Source organism: Phocoena sinus, chromosome 19 (assembly GCF_008692025.1).
Source record: "Phocoena sinus isolate mPhoSin1 chromosome 19, mPhoSin1.pri, whole genome shotgun sequence".
NCBI classification, from domain to species: domain Eukaryota; kingdom Metazoa; phylum Chordata; class Mammalia; order Artiodactyla; family Phocoenidae; genus Phocoena; species Phocoena sinus.
In genome coordinates this window covers 55,002,088-55,015,688 of record NC_045781.1, presented here as the reverse complement: position 1 = coordinate 55,015,688, position 13,601 = coordinate 55,002,088, and the positions used below count along the sequence as shown (strand labels likewise).

The 13,601-nt window shown below is 53.7% G+C and overlaps 1 protein-coding gene across 4 annotated transcripts in view; it reads right to left on the bottom strand.

The window, feature by feature from the left end:
• ATP2C2 (ATPase secretory pathway Ca2+ transporting 2) overlaps positions 1-13,601 on the bottom strand; it is a 77,432-nt gene that overhangs the window by 6,106 nt on the left and 57,725 nt on the right. For all 4 annotated transcript variants that reach the window (XM_032612270.1, XM_032612273.1, XM_032612272.1 and 1 more), the window contains exons 12-21: positions 9,909-10,033; positions 9,663-9,760; positions 8,956-9,057; positions 7,711-7,800; positions 6,689-6,790; positions 4,775-4,931; positions 3,311-3,481; positions 2,430-2,527; positions 2,283-2,333; positions 338-504 (exon numbers count right to left, since the gene is read on the bottom strand). In XM_032612270.1, the coding sequence (XP_032468161.1) occupies positions 338-504; positions 2,283-2,333; positions 2,430-2,527; positions 3,311-3,481; positions 4,775-4,931; positions 6,689-6,790; positions 7,711-7,800; positions 8,956-9,057; positions 9,663-9,760; positions 9,909-10,033 (1,161 nt within the window). The remainder of the gene's footprint in view (positions 1-337; positions 505-2,282; positions 2,334-2,429; positions 2,528-3,310; positions 3,482-4,774; positions 4,932-6,688; positions 6,791-7,710; positions 7,801-8,955; positions 9,058-9,662; positions 9,761-9,908; positions 10,034-13,601) is intronic.

Sequence of the window (13,601 nt, the reverse complement as noted above, 5' to 3'; positions counted from 1 at the left end):
TGGTGGCATTCTTGGGGAATCACCAGTAGAGGATATGCTGATGTCCTAACAGGTGCCTTCAGCCACTGGGGGCTGGTCGCCAAGCCACGATCGCCCTTCTGTCCAAAGACTGTAGACCATTCTCTCGTCCGAGCCCTGGGACCCCAGTCCTCACCCAAGGCTCCCGAAGTGCCTCCTGCCCCTCGGTGATCCACCAAGGAGAAGGAGCCCCCGTGGCCCTGCTTTCCATGAGAGGCGGGGTGGGCCTGGGGACACCGTGTATATCCACCACAGCAGAGGAGGGAGCTGCCACCCCAGGCATTTTTGCCACCAAAGAAACACCTAAAGAGCAGCTTACATGATGGCTGAGAAGTCGTCGTCCACCAGGATCATGTTGGCGGCCTCCTTGCTGACGTCCGTCCCCGTCCGCCCCATGGCAATCCCGATGTCCGCCGACTTCAGGGCGACCGCGTCATTCACCCCGTCCCCCGTCATGGCCACGATCGCCCCCGACTCCTGCAAAGCCTTTGGAAACAGGAGGCCAGTGGAGGCCTGCAGCCTGAGGACCTTCCTTCCAGATCCTTCCCTCCTCCTGCCCCGCCTCTCACACTGAGTGGTCCATGGCAAAGGCCCCTCTCTAGAGGGCACTGGGGTCAGCTGGCCCGGGTCTGAATCCCAGTTCCCCCCGTATGAGCTGTGGGCACTGGGCAAGCCCTGAACCTAACCTCAGCTTCTCTATCTGCAAAGTGGGAGCACGGTCCCTCCTTATCACGGCTGTTGTGAGTCCTAAACTAAGAACACAGAGGGAACAGTGCCCGGCACAGAGCGAAGGCGTGAATGTGTTATCCGTCACCGCGCCAACTAAAAACTGTCGCTTGCCGTCTGGTTCTACAAGGTCGAAGTCACTGGCCACTGCAGCTGCTGACCTTCCACACCCGCTGAAAGGAGTTCAGGGCGGAGATCGGGAACGAGGGAAGAACTGGCAGAACAAGCCTTCAGATGGTTAGCTGTTTGCAGGAGCAGATTTTATGCGCCCAGATTCGTACAACTTTTCGTATCTAGAAAAGCACTAAAATCACTAACAGAGACGTCTGCTCCTCGTGGCCAGGAGCAGCCTTCTGCCAAAACATGTGCATGACTGCTGGTACCGCCTTCACTGAAGTCACATACATACCCCACCCCCTACCTCTTCGGAGTGGCCCCTCAGAGCCCCTCAGAGCTGAGACGCTGTCTCCCCAGCTGTAGTTCTCTCTCTCTTTTTTTTTTTTTTTTTTGCGGTACGCGGGCCTCTCACTGTTGTGGCCTCTCCCGTTGCGGAGCGCAGGCTCCGGACGCGCAGGCTCAGTGGCCATGGCTCACGGGCCCAGCCGCTCCACGGCATGTGGGATCTTCCCAGACTGGGGCACTAACCCGTGTCCCCTGCATCGGCAGGCAGACTCTCAACCACTGCGCCACCTTCAGGGAAACCCTGTAGTCCTCATTTTGCCCCCAATAAAACTTAACTCACAACTCTCACGGTGTGCTTTTTTTTTCAGTCAACAACCATTAACAAATAATAATCAACTCGTCCCCTGAATCCATGTGGTACCCAATAAGTATTAATATTTTCTTTGAGGAATGACTGGCACACAGATTTACTCTGTAGAACTAAAAATCCCCAAAATGACCCAAAAGAAAAAACACAAGTGTTAAAGAACAACTTTTCAAAGCATCCATGTGTGGAAAACCACACAGGAGTCTCTCGTTCTAGTCCTTTCGTTTTTGATGCACCATCAGAAGGCACCTGCGGTGGGCCAGGCAGCTGCCAAGGGCTTCACAGGCCCAGCTTCGTTTCTTTCTTTCTTTTTTTTTTTGGCCGTGCCATGCAGCATGTGGGATCGTAGTTCCCTGACCAGGGATTGAACCCGCACCCGCTACAATGGAAGCGTGGAGCCTTAACCAGTGGACAGCCAGGTAAATCCCCTGGATTCGTTTCGTCCTCACCTGCCTTGTGAATTAGCTGGTGTCATTCTGTCATTCACATTATCCCCATTTTACAGATGAGGAAACTAAGGCCTGGAGTTAAATAACAGGAATACGCCAAGGAGCACCCGACTAACGAGGGCTGGCCCTGCGCTTCTCCCTTTGCACCACCCAATTCCCGCTCCCCGCTTTTGGTATACGTGGCACGGGGCCCCCAGTTCTCCCCTCCCCAGAGGCCAGTGCAGAGGAGGCGGCCACCGCAGGGCCCTGGACCACCTTGTGAGCAGAGCCGCCACCGCCCTGGGCTGTGCCCTGAGGGACCAGAGAGGCACACAACTGACCTTGATGATTTTGAGTTTGTGCTTTGGGCTGGTCCTGAAGAAGACAGACACCTGGATACGGAGACGGGAGAGGGCCGAGCATCAGTGAATGAGGAGGTGGCACCTTCACCCCATGCCCCTCGGCGGCAAGCCTCGGGAGGACCCCACCTTCCCGACGCGTTCAGCCAGCTCGCCCTGCTCGGCGCTTTCCACCTCTTCCCCGGACATGGCGCTCAGCTTCCCGTTGCACAGGCCGATGTTTCTTCCTGCAAGGTGTGGACAGTCCCTTCTGAGGGCCCGAGACTGTGGTCCCTGCACTTGCCCCTCACTCCACCTACCTGACATCAGGCCCCGCCTTGGCCACAGGGAAAAACAAAACCACGGTGGCCGCAATGAGAGAGCCCCTGCTATGGTATCTGACCTTCATTCCATCCACAGAATGAACTGGCAACAAAGGCCTCTTATCCCCACTCTAAAGATGAGGAAACAGAGCGGTGACTTTCCCAAGGTCATAGGGCTAGTAAGTGCTAATACTGGACCTGACATGGTTCTTTCTGTCTGATTCCAGAGCCTGTGATCTTTCCATGGTGCCAGGCTGCCTCAAGACAGAGGGGGAAGAAACCCAAGGTGTGGCAACCGTGCTAACAGTAATAACAGGAGGAATAACAGGAGGAAGGTTGCTAGCCCTCTGCTGATGAAAAGCCTGAGGGTCAGAGTGGCTCAGTGATTTGCCAAGGGCACACCGCTACTGGCAGAAGCCAGACTGGAAGTGTGCACTGGCAGTGATGCTGCCTGTGGAGATGAGGTGAGATCCTGGGTGGAAGGCCCCAGGGCAGAGAAGGTTCTTGGTGCACACGAGGTCTTTTCCTCTTTAGGAGAACCTGCCAACATTTTAGAGACAAACACCCACTCGGAAGGTGGGATGCTGGTCCTCGAACCTCAGAATCTCTTCCAAGCACGTGGAAGGTAGGTGTGAGCTCTCCTGACCAGGTCCCTCGAGGAGTAAGCAGTGGTAGCGACCCTCACCCTCCACCCCATTCCCTGGTTACCTATCGCCAAGGCCGTCTCCAGAGCATCTCCCGTGATCATTTTCACGGACAAGCCCGAATCAGAGAGAACGTGGACCGCTTCCTCCACGCCAGCCCTCGGAGGGTCGATGATTCCGATGAGACCCAGGAACGTCAGCTCCCCCAGCTCAGGCCCAGAAGCCAGGGCCAGCACTGCGGACAGAGCAAGACCCACAGAAGGTTCAGAAGACTTTCGTCCCCAGTCAGCCCCAGCCCCACCGTGTCCCAGACCCTCTTCTGTCCGTGAGGGGCTTGGGCACTAAGTCCCTGGACCACAAGGGGAGGGACGATCTTTCCAGTGGTCGTCAGGCCCGTGCAGGGCAGCGGCTGTTGACGGCTCACCCACGATGGAGAGCAGGGCAAGTAGCAACAACCTGCCCAGCGGGAGACGGGCCTCTGTCTGCTGGTGGTGCAGTCCCCACGGGGAGTGGCCCCGAGCACACCTGTGGGCTGGCACATTAGGGCACATTTCTGATGGCCTATCTGTCATTGCTCTGCCCTCCTCTGTCATTGCCAGCAGACAGGGGGCGACAGCTACTAAGGTCAAGAAAGACGCACAGGAGGCAACACGGGTCAAAGGACTCTGTTTCAGGGGCACAGAAGCCAGACCCGGCTCTTGGGGACAGGTGCTCTGAGAGGGGGTGGTGTGAGAACTGACCTTACTGATACTAGAGGGGAGCTATGGCCAACAAGTTCCAGCTGTGACCCCTCAGTCATGACACTGTACCAGTGATGCAGGGGGGTGTGCCAGCGATGCGGGTACCATTCCCCCCTTTCTCAAAGCAGCCCTCCCTGCCCTGCCAAGCTCAGCTCTGTCCTGACATGTCCTCACCTTATAGGCTTGTCAGTTTATAATTACTGTCCCCTGAAGGGGAAAACTAGGCCAACTGAAACCAATACAGGAAGCCGACGCTTCTCACTTTCCCCTGAGGGAATACATGTGTTCCAGAGTGTTTTCAGACATTTTCTCCGAAAACGGACAGGCTGACGTGTGACACCACGGGAAGCATGAGGATTAATGCTCAGCCCATCGGGGGAGGCATGGGCCCTGGTGCAGAAAATTGGAAGTGGCCAAGGAATGAAATGTCTGTATTAATTTACAAGAGCTTTGTGTTTTCCTGACAGTGAGCCGTGAGCAGGACGACCAGTCGGGAAAATCATTGTTTCGGGGGCGGCCTGTTCACCTGTCTTAGAAAACTCAGAACCTCTTCTTGCACGCATGAGCTGCGTCTGGGATAACGGGTGTCAGCTGGCGGCTGAGATGGGTGGGGGTCTCCCTATCTTTCATCTGCCCAAGCGAGTCCACCCTGGCTTTGCCTGCAATAGCATCCTGCCTGACACCACGGTGGTCATCACGGTGTTGACTCGGGATCCTGCGTTAATACACTTGAGAAGTCAGCGTTAGTTGCCGACTTAGAGCTTGGGGCTGGGACTACAGGCACTGACCCCGCAGGCCGAGCGACCCCATCCTCTTCTCCTCCTGCTGGCAGGAGGCTCGCTGCTGGGGCGTCAGCGGCAGGGGGATACCCCCATGGTTGTACATGGTACAGTAACGAATCACTTCCTCGAAGGCCCCCTTCACGAAGTAGATGTCTTCCTGCTCCTTGGAAAAGACAAAAGGAAAAACATCGGCTGACACTGGCTGCTTCAGCTCTTGGTGACCATCACCTCATGCACACAGAGATGTTCACGGCGGGGTTATTTATCCCGGACCGTCACTGTTCACCAATACAGGACAGGTTAGAGAAGTTACAGGAAATCCATGTGATGGAATACCTTGCAGCCCACAGAGGGGTGAGGCCGATCTCTGACCCAACCCAGGCCTGCCCGACATCGGGCTCCCTGGTTAATGTCACGTTTCACGAACTGGTCATATCCCAGCCATTGCTGTGTCTTTAAGTGTGTGACTGACCACTAGATGTCCATTTCAGGGAGACTTCCAAGCAAGGCAGGCACCATGACCTTGGCCCATAAGAATGAACCCCAATGAGCAGCTGACCCGTTTCCTCTGCATTTGTTCAGCGCCAGGTGCCTTGTCAGTGTGGGTCACACTGTAACCCCGGCACGAGCACAGCGCCTTCCTGCTTGCAGTGGGCAGCGAATGAGCTTGTGCAAACTGACACGGAAAGCTGTCCAAGACAGCACTTAAGAGAAGAGAGCAAATTACACACACTGTATACGGCATGACCTTCTTTTGAAACTACCACCCCCCGTGTTGCATTCGTACATTTAGAACCTGGAACGCTCTATCTCTGACTGCTAAGGGGTGTCAGCATGGGTGGGAGTGGGGAGGGAGAAAGGGGCAGAATTGTCATGAGCTTGCATTTTTGAAGTGACATTTCTATAATTTTTTTCAATGAAAATATATTACCATTGCCTTTGGGGGGAAAATAAGATTTGAAGGTATTTGAAGGTATTTGAAGGTATCTTAAGCACCCGGAATTTATATGCCTGTCCACTCATGGCAAAGAGCTGGGATAAGCTGGCCGAGCTACCCGCCACTGTGAATGAGACGGGAAATCTCAGCATGGGCAAGACATGACATATTCCAGAAAGAGCAGGAAGTTTGGAGAAAAAGGTAGAAGGCGATAAAAATCTCTTAAAAAAAAGTTTCTTCATTGTAGAAAGTCTGAAAAGCTACAGAAAATTTAAAAAGAAAAAAGTGGGGTAAAAACGGCGAATCCCCCCACCCAGGCACAGCTAGTAGGAATTTGGTACCTGTTCCAGGTACCCAGGCACAGCTAGTAAGAATTTGGTACCTGTTCCCCAGGTGGCCTAGAACCTATGTGTGCACACACGTGGGAGCCCACTGTCCGCACCATCTATGGTGGATGCTGGGGTGTGTGCCTGGATCCCCCTTCAAGATGAAGGCTCGTTCCCCCGTTGTGAGTTACGTGAGATCATGTGTGTAAAGAACTCAGCACAGGGATGCGAAAGAAGGACCCTCAGTTAGCAGTGGGGTCAGTGTCATCAGTGGGAACGTGCAGTCACTCCAGTAGTAATTACTCAGTCATTGTACTGTAGGCAAGTCTCACACGTGAAATTGTATCAGAATCCCCGGCAGACACAGATGACCGGGTCCCAGCCCTGGAATTTCTGAGTCAGTGGGTCTGGGGCAGAGCCTGAGAATCTGCATTTCAAACAAATTCCAAGGTGATGCTTCTGCGGGTTCAGGGACCCCACTTTGAGAACCAGAGATTCAGATGACAATCTCAGAAGAGGACCCAAGGTAATCAAAGGTTTACTTGCCATCCACTGTACTTTCACGTATTTGGAAGCTCACAGAAGTAGCCAGGAACTTTAAACTCTTCTGACGTCTGCATTTTGCTTTGCTGGAAAGGGGCAGAGAGGCAGACTCACCTCATTCTTGGGGCTGCATTGAACCGCCATCCACTTCTGTTCCGAACTGAATGGAATCTCTTTTTTTCGCATGTATGAATCTTTAATATCACTTAAGCCCATCTAGGAAAATAAAATGGGACGTTTTCAGTGAGTCATCCTAAACCAATCTCTATGCAAAGCTCAGGCCCTTTAAATTACTCATCATTCAAACCACCTCAGGCAGATGAGAAATCCAAGCGTTTAGCACACAGAGAAAAGCCATTTGCTTTCAAACGTCCCACGGGAAAAGAAGTCACTCTCTCTTTTCTCTTGTTCCAGGGGCAGAGCCTGATGGCCTCTGCCACAGCATCTAGCTGGAACCTGTGGGGTTTCTTGCCGGGACGAATGTTTCAGACTTGAAGAGGCGGCAAAAGGAGCCCTGGGAAGTGGGGCGCCTGCGGTCACCACCTGGGGTCCCTGCCAGGCCTCACATTCACTCGCTCTTTGATGGCTTTCAGGCCAGTTCCTTGACAGCTCTGAGCCTTGGTTTCCCCAGTTGTAAACCAATCCTAACCCGTGCATCCCATTGCCCCCCAAGGGGTGAAAATGGGTTCTTAGGGGGTGAAAAAAATCTCCTTTATGTATAAAGCACAGACACCCATACAGTACAGGAACATACTATTGGGCTGACAAAAAAGTTCGTTTGGGTCTTTCCATAATATCTGCGGTATTAAAATCTCATGGGGGGAGTGATTAGGGAAAAAACATCTAAAAAGTCTCCTTAGGGGAGGGTCATCGGTTGCACTGTGTCCCTCAAAGACTTACGGAAGGTGTAATTCCCCAGTGCCTGCGAACAGGATCTGATTCGGAAATAGGGTCTTTGGAGGTGTAACGAAGTTAAGATGAGGTGGTTGGGGGAGCCCACGACGGCATGACCGGTGTCCTTCCAAGAAGAGGACGAGGCCACGTGAGGACCTCCCTCACTCAGACAGGACCGAATTGTGCTCCCAGTGTAGCTCCGAGAGAAAGAATTCCCCACGCAGACGCCACAGACCTCCTACCTTCATTGCCAGGGCCATCAAGGCGCCCTCCGTGGGCTGCCCCATCATGGTGTTCTTTCTGATGGTGGCGTTGTTGGCGACACAGCCTGCCTGGAAGGAGAGGTGTCCGAAGGTCGTTTGTTAGTATTTGGAGCTGCACCCGCCCGGGTCCCGGGCTTACTCAGGCACGTGAAAAGGTGCAGCCCTGAACGCTGCACCCATTTTCAGAGCTGGGGCTGGCATGGGGGCCAGGGACGAGTTTACTCTTCAAAATTCATCAGTCTCAAAATCCACATGATTAATATTCACTGACTCTGTTGAATGTGGGTCGTCACACAGCTGTCATGAGGAACTACAGTGGGGAGGCAGGCGGACTGGGGGCTCACGCGTGTGCGGTGATGGCCAGTGCCTGCTAATGGGGACGGGGTTTCTGATTGGGGTGACGAAGCATCCTGGAATCAGATAGCGGTGATGGCTGCCCAACCTTGTGGATCTACTAAAACCCACTGAACTGTACACTTTAAAAGGGTGACTTCTGTGATGTGCGACCTACACCTCCATTTAAAATAATAACTGAAAAATGAGAAGTACAAACAAATAGACAAAAAGAGCACGGGGGTGAATCCTGGCTCCCTCCCACTCACTGGGGGACCTTGGGCACTCACGCTACCTCTCTGAGCCCCCGTTTTTTTTTCTGGCCGGCGCTGTGCATGCCAGCGCGCCGTATCTTAGTTCTCCACCCAGGGACCGAACCTGTGCCCCCTGCATTGGGAGCGCGGCGTCTGAACCACTGGACCGCCAGGGAAGTCCCGAGCTCCCGTTTCTTAATCTGCACAACTGAGATAATGGGGCAGCCCTCTCAGGGCTCTGTTAATTGTCACCGTGGACGTGGGACCTGCGCGGAGAGGATGGTGGTCAAACTTCTCGTGGGGAGGGGACGTGAGCTCCTGCGAGGATAGGTATGGCTCACGGTACAAGTACTGATGGTCACGACAGGCAGCGTTCATCCCGTGCTTGTTTCCCAACATTCACGGAGCCCCTTCCCTGTCCAGCAAGCAAGGGGGGAGGAAGGGGCTCCCAGCTCTTCCCTTACGTCCCATATTTCCATCTGTATCTGGGCCGCCGTGACAACCTGACCCCTGGGCCGTGGCCCGGTCATCACCGAGGACCAGCTGGTCCAACTGCTGTCTCTCTTTACGGAGAGAGTCCCCATTAGCTCTGTTTTAAATGCATGTTTACTTCCACGGTGGCGCTTTTGACACTCACCTCCACTAATTTCCCCACTGAGATGTTGGAAAACTGCTTAATGACTTCCTTTGAGGGTAAAAGACAGACAGTCCCTTGGCCGTTGTAGCCAACTCCGCTGACCTACAGGGCAAAGGCAAAAAACGGGGTGTCACTAGGAGGCAAAAAGACGCTTCCCCGGTTGACCCATATCCCTTTCTGGGGATCCATCCCCAAGGACACGGTCCCACCACGAACACATCTCCAAGCGGTGAAATGTCCCCTGCGGGATTACGTATTAATCAGATACCTCACCAAGTGCCGTGCTTCAGTAAATTGCAACAGGGCATTCTTTAGCCGGTAGAAATTATGGTCATGAAAACCAAGTATTAGCATACAAGGGTGCTTATGTTCTAGAACCGGGGCGGGCAAGCTCTTTCTTGTACAGCCGACAGCAAATATCGTAGCCTTGGCAGTGATCTCTGCTGCGGTTACGCTATGGCTGTGATATGACAGGAAACACGGACAATGTGAAAACACAAGGGTGTAGCGTCCTCTGCCAGCCAGAGGGTGGCTGCCTTCCACCAGTCGTGTTCCCTGCTGCTACTGGCAGCAAGGAGATTGTCCAATAACCCATATTTGCTTCTTCCTTACTGTTCTCTGGAAGACTCCGTGTGCTTTCTCTGGGAAGGAAGGGGTCTGGCAGGGCACAACCTGGACTCGAACCTTATAAATTCACATGGGCTCACCTCGGCGTGGAGCCCGTCCGACGTCACAAGTTGGGTGACAGTCATTTCATTGGCAGTCAGAGTCCCCGTCTTATCAGAACAGATGACATTGCAGCAACCTGGCACAAGAAGACACCAGAGTTTATAGGAACAAGAAGTCGTCACCACCGACTCTCAGGCTTAGGAAACACCCAGGTGGAATCATCACGGCACTAAAAGGCCCATGCAGTCCAATCTGTAAGAATCCAACCAGCTGGGTTCCCTCACCTAAAGTCTCCACGATCGGCAGCTTCTTCACAATGACCCGCTTCCTGGCCATCCGCAGCACTCCCAGGACCAGCGTAACTGTGACGACGATGGGCAGACCCTCGGGGATGGCGGCCACGGCCAGGCTGGATCGAAAAGGCCAGGCGGATCACCTCGAGCACGCACTTAACGATGACGTGCATCGCACCTGGCGTTGGCGGCATGTTTACCCGGTGAAGCTTGTCCGTGGTTCCCCCACCTTCTCTGTTCTGTTCTCTGCTGCCAGTCCCATGACACACCTGCCTCCTCCTTCAGCATCCATTGCTCTGAGCTTTCCCCCTGCGAAACCCTGCTTTCCTACCAGACATCCACACTTTAGTGTGAATTAGTCTGTCCCTTGTTTTGCCTATTTAAGTGCTTTTGCGTTTAAACTGTTGTCATCTATTAGAGACAAAAGGCTTGGGCCCTACGAAAGCAATTTCCGGAATCAGGCACTAAGTGGGAAGCGGAATTATTAGGTTCAGAGGGTCCTCCCTGGGTCCCTTAAATTTTACTCTAAATTGGTCTAATGGTTTAGACACTTGCTGTGAGAAAACCAGACAAGGAAATGAAAGTTGGGGGAGGTGAAGTGGCACGGCGAGGCGTTTGCCTAAGCGGGTCGTTGTGCTGTCTGCTTAGGACGCCCCCCCCCCCCAACTCTTTCTGTACCACGTGGCCCCGCCCTCCCACAGCCAAGGTTGATTGGGTTAGAGGAGAACATGTGACTCCAGCTGACCCAATGAGCTTCTCCCTTGGGAATCTGCATTGGGACTGAGCACAGGATCCCCTTCCTGTGGGCAGGGTTTGTGTCTTGCCAGTGACCTCAGGCCGATGGGGGAGGCTGGAGAGTGCGGGGCAGACTGCAGAGGTGTGGGGTGAGCACCACCACGCCAAGCCCCGGCGCGGTTCACCCTTTGCAGAGCACAGTCCCGCAGGCAGTCAGTAAACATTTGCTGAGTGAACACGCAGGAATGAGTGAACACATGGCAAGTGCAAGAGCCTGGACCCACCCTGGCCTAGCACGTAGTGATCGCTCTACATAGGTTGGTTAATAATCAGAAAGCCCCGCCGCCGCCGCCGCTGCCGCCGCCGCGAGGATGACCGTTCAACCGAAGCCACGCATGGCTACCGTATTTCATCAGATCTAAGGCGCTGCTGATTGGGAAGGGCACCATTCTCCTGCGCACCTCTAAAAACACACTGCCCATTAACGGTGCCGGGATGCTTTCTCATCACCTCACTTGTGAGAAGCAGTCTGACTTCAGAGAAGGTAGAAGGTGAAAAAGAATGTGTCTTAGAATCAAAGAAATACGGTATATGAATGGCGGCCTTTCACCTGGAGACCATGGAGCACGCAGGGGTAAGTTATATAAACCAAGGTGACGGAATTTGGTCAAGGGACTGTGCCCGGTTTCTACGGTGACGGCAAGAAGGTTTCCTTGGTTTTATGGCACAGGCTGACATGGCCAGCTAAGCAAACATTTGCAAAGGGTTCTCACAAGGCCAGCTAAGCAAACATTTGCAAAGGGTTCTCAAAGTCACTTTCCTCCTACATGGCATGAGAAGGGCACTGTGTGTGCCTGGATGTTCTCATAATAATAAAAAATTAATTGGCAAACTAATAAAGATGAATAGACCAGGAAAAGCAAGTAGCCCTTGGGTCATCCTGAATGTCGCTCAAGGCAGAGGGAAGTAGGATAAAGCTTTTAAAAGAATGATTCTCACGCTATTTATTTTGGAGAATCTCTTCCTCACCAGCTATCCTGCCATTTCTACCTTATGACTGAGAGGTTTTGAGTGATTTTCTTCTGCTAAAAACTGAAGAACCTCATCCTTTCAAAGTCACAAGTGAAATGACCACGGTCAGTTTTCTTTCAATTGCAAGTTTCCCATGGACCGAGTGGGATGAGAGAGATGAAAGGGGCTGTTAGACAAGAAATCAGAAATGACCTTGGGGAAGTAGGGATGCGGTGGACATAGGAGCCTTTTCTCTTACTGACCTGGAAATAGTTAACAGTCTTTTTGCCTCATGGAACTTTCTGTGGTTTACAAGATGGGATGGAATGCATCCTTATTTGGGGGAGGTTCTCATGCATCATGGCCTCTGAGAGCTCTGCTTTTTCTGGGAGCCCCTCGTGGCTGAGGCTCCACCCTCTGCCACCACCCCCTACCTCTGAAGACCCAGTCACCTGAGCCTTCTTTTTGGGGCTCCACCTTCTTCCCTAGTGCCACCTCTTGCTGGAGCCCCGACGAGGGTAACTGTAGCCATGGCCTCACTGCTCAGAGTGCTGCTTCCTGAACCGGCATCACCATCCCTGGGGACCGTGTTAGGAATGCAGAATCTCGGGCCCTCCCCCCAGACCCACTGAGTCAGAGCCCCGGCAATCTGTGTGGGACAAGCTCTCCCAGGGACCCCTGTATGATGAGGTTAGTTACGGTCAAGTCCAAGACCCCCTGCTCTACGGCGTCCTCCTCTTGCGGGAGGCCCTGCCCTCACCTCAAACTCCACCGTCCACAGCGCAGCCAGCTGCCCGCTGCCCTGTTCCCTCTTCCCCCCTCCCTCCTCAGAGCAAGCCAGGGTTCACACCTCCCATCACCATTCCAAGAATGGCCAACACTTTTCATCTCTCTGCTCCAAAAGAATAGTAGAGATGGCCTGGCACCGCGTGTTGAGAAGGGTTCTGAGGATGTGATTAGAATTCAGAGAAAAAGGGGCCCATGAGTTTCCGCGTGATCAGCCCCGTCATCTACCCTACCGTCTGGTCTTATCACCCAGCCTGACCACAGCCTCCCCGCTGCTTCCACAGATGCGCTAGGCTCACTCCGCCTCCGCGCCTTTGCCCCTGCCAATCCCCTGCCTGAACGCCCCGCCCACCCTTAGCAGCATCTCTCCAGCTTCAACTCCTCAGAGAAACCTCTCCCGGCCCCCTTTTCCGGCCACATCCCTTCCCGCCTCCCTTTTAATCTCTCAACCATCGTTTCCTTTGTAGCTTTGATCACAAGTTGTGATTATTTTGCTAACATTCACTTAAATTGTTCACGTTTACTTTCCCCACCAGCCTGCAGACTCCGTGGTCCGGCTCCATCAGCAGTGGACGATGCAAGTACATAGTAAACAGGTGCTCAAGAAACGTGTGGGGCAAATAAGCAAACCAAGTGCCATGGCCAGGGAGGGGAGGGAGAGTCCCCGCCCTGCCCGGGAGGTGGCCAGGGGCACTGAGCCGGACCCCGGCTTTGGATCAGAATCGTGGGGTCTGCAGTCTGTCTCCTCCACTCCCTGATCCTGTAACTACAGGCAGATGTGTCGGCCTAACCCTCAGCTTCTCCATCTGTGAAACGGAGACCGGCCTGCCTCTCGGAGCTGTGCCTCGATGAGCGACGTCACCTGCTCCTCCCGAGTCCTTCCCCCTCCTCCACTCGGCATCAGCAAACCCTGGCTGCGCCCCCTTCACTTTCTCGAAGATTCTAGAACCGCCTCACCTAGCCGGTCAACACTCCAACACTGACATGGAAGGATAAACACCATCGAAAGCTCTGGGTCCTATTTTCCTTTATACCATTCACGGCACGTAGCTCAGGATATAAAGTCAGGAAACCCCCGCTCGACTTGAGATCGTGACCTCGTCCACTCAAAAGAACGCGTTGGGCTCTGTGTCTAGAGCTCTGCAAGCCGTC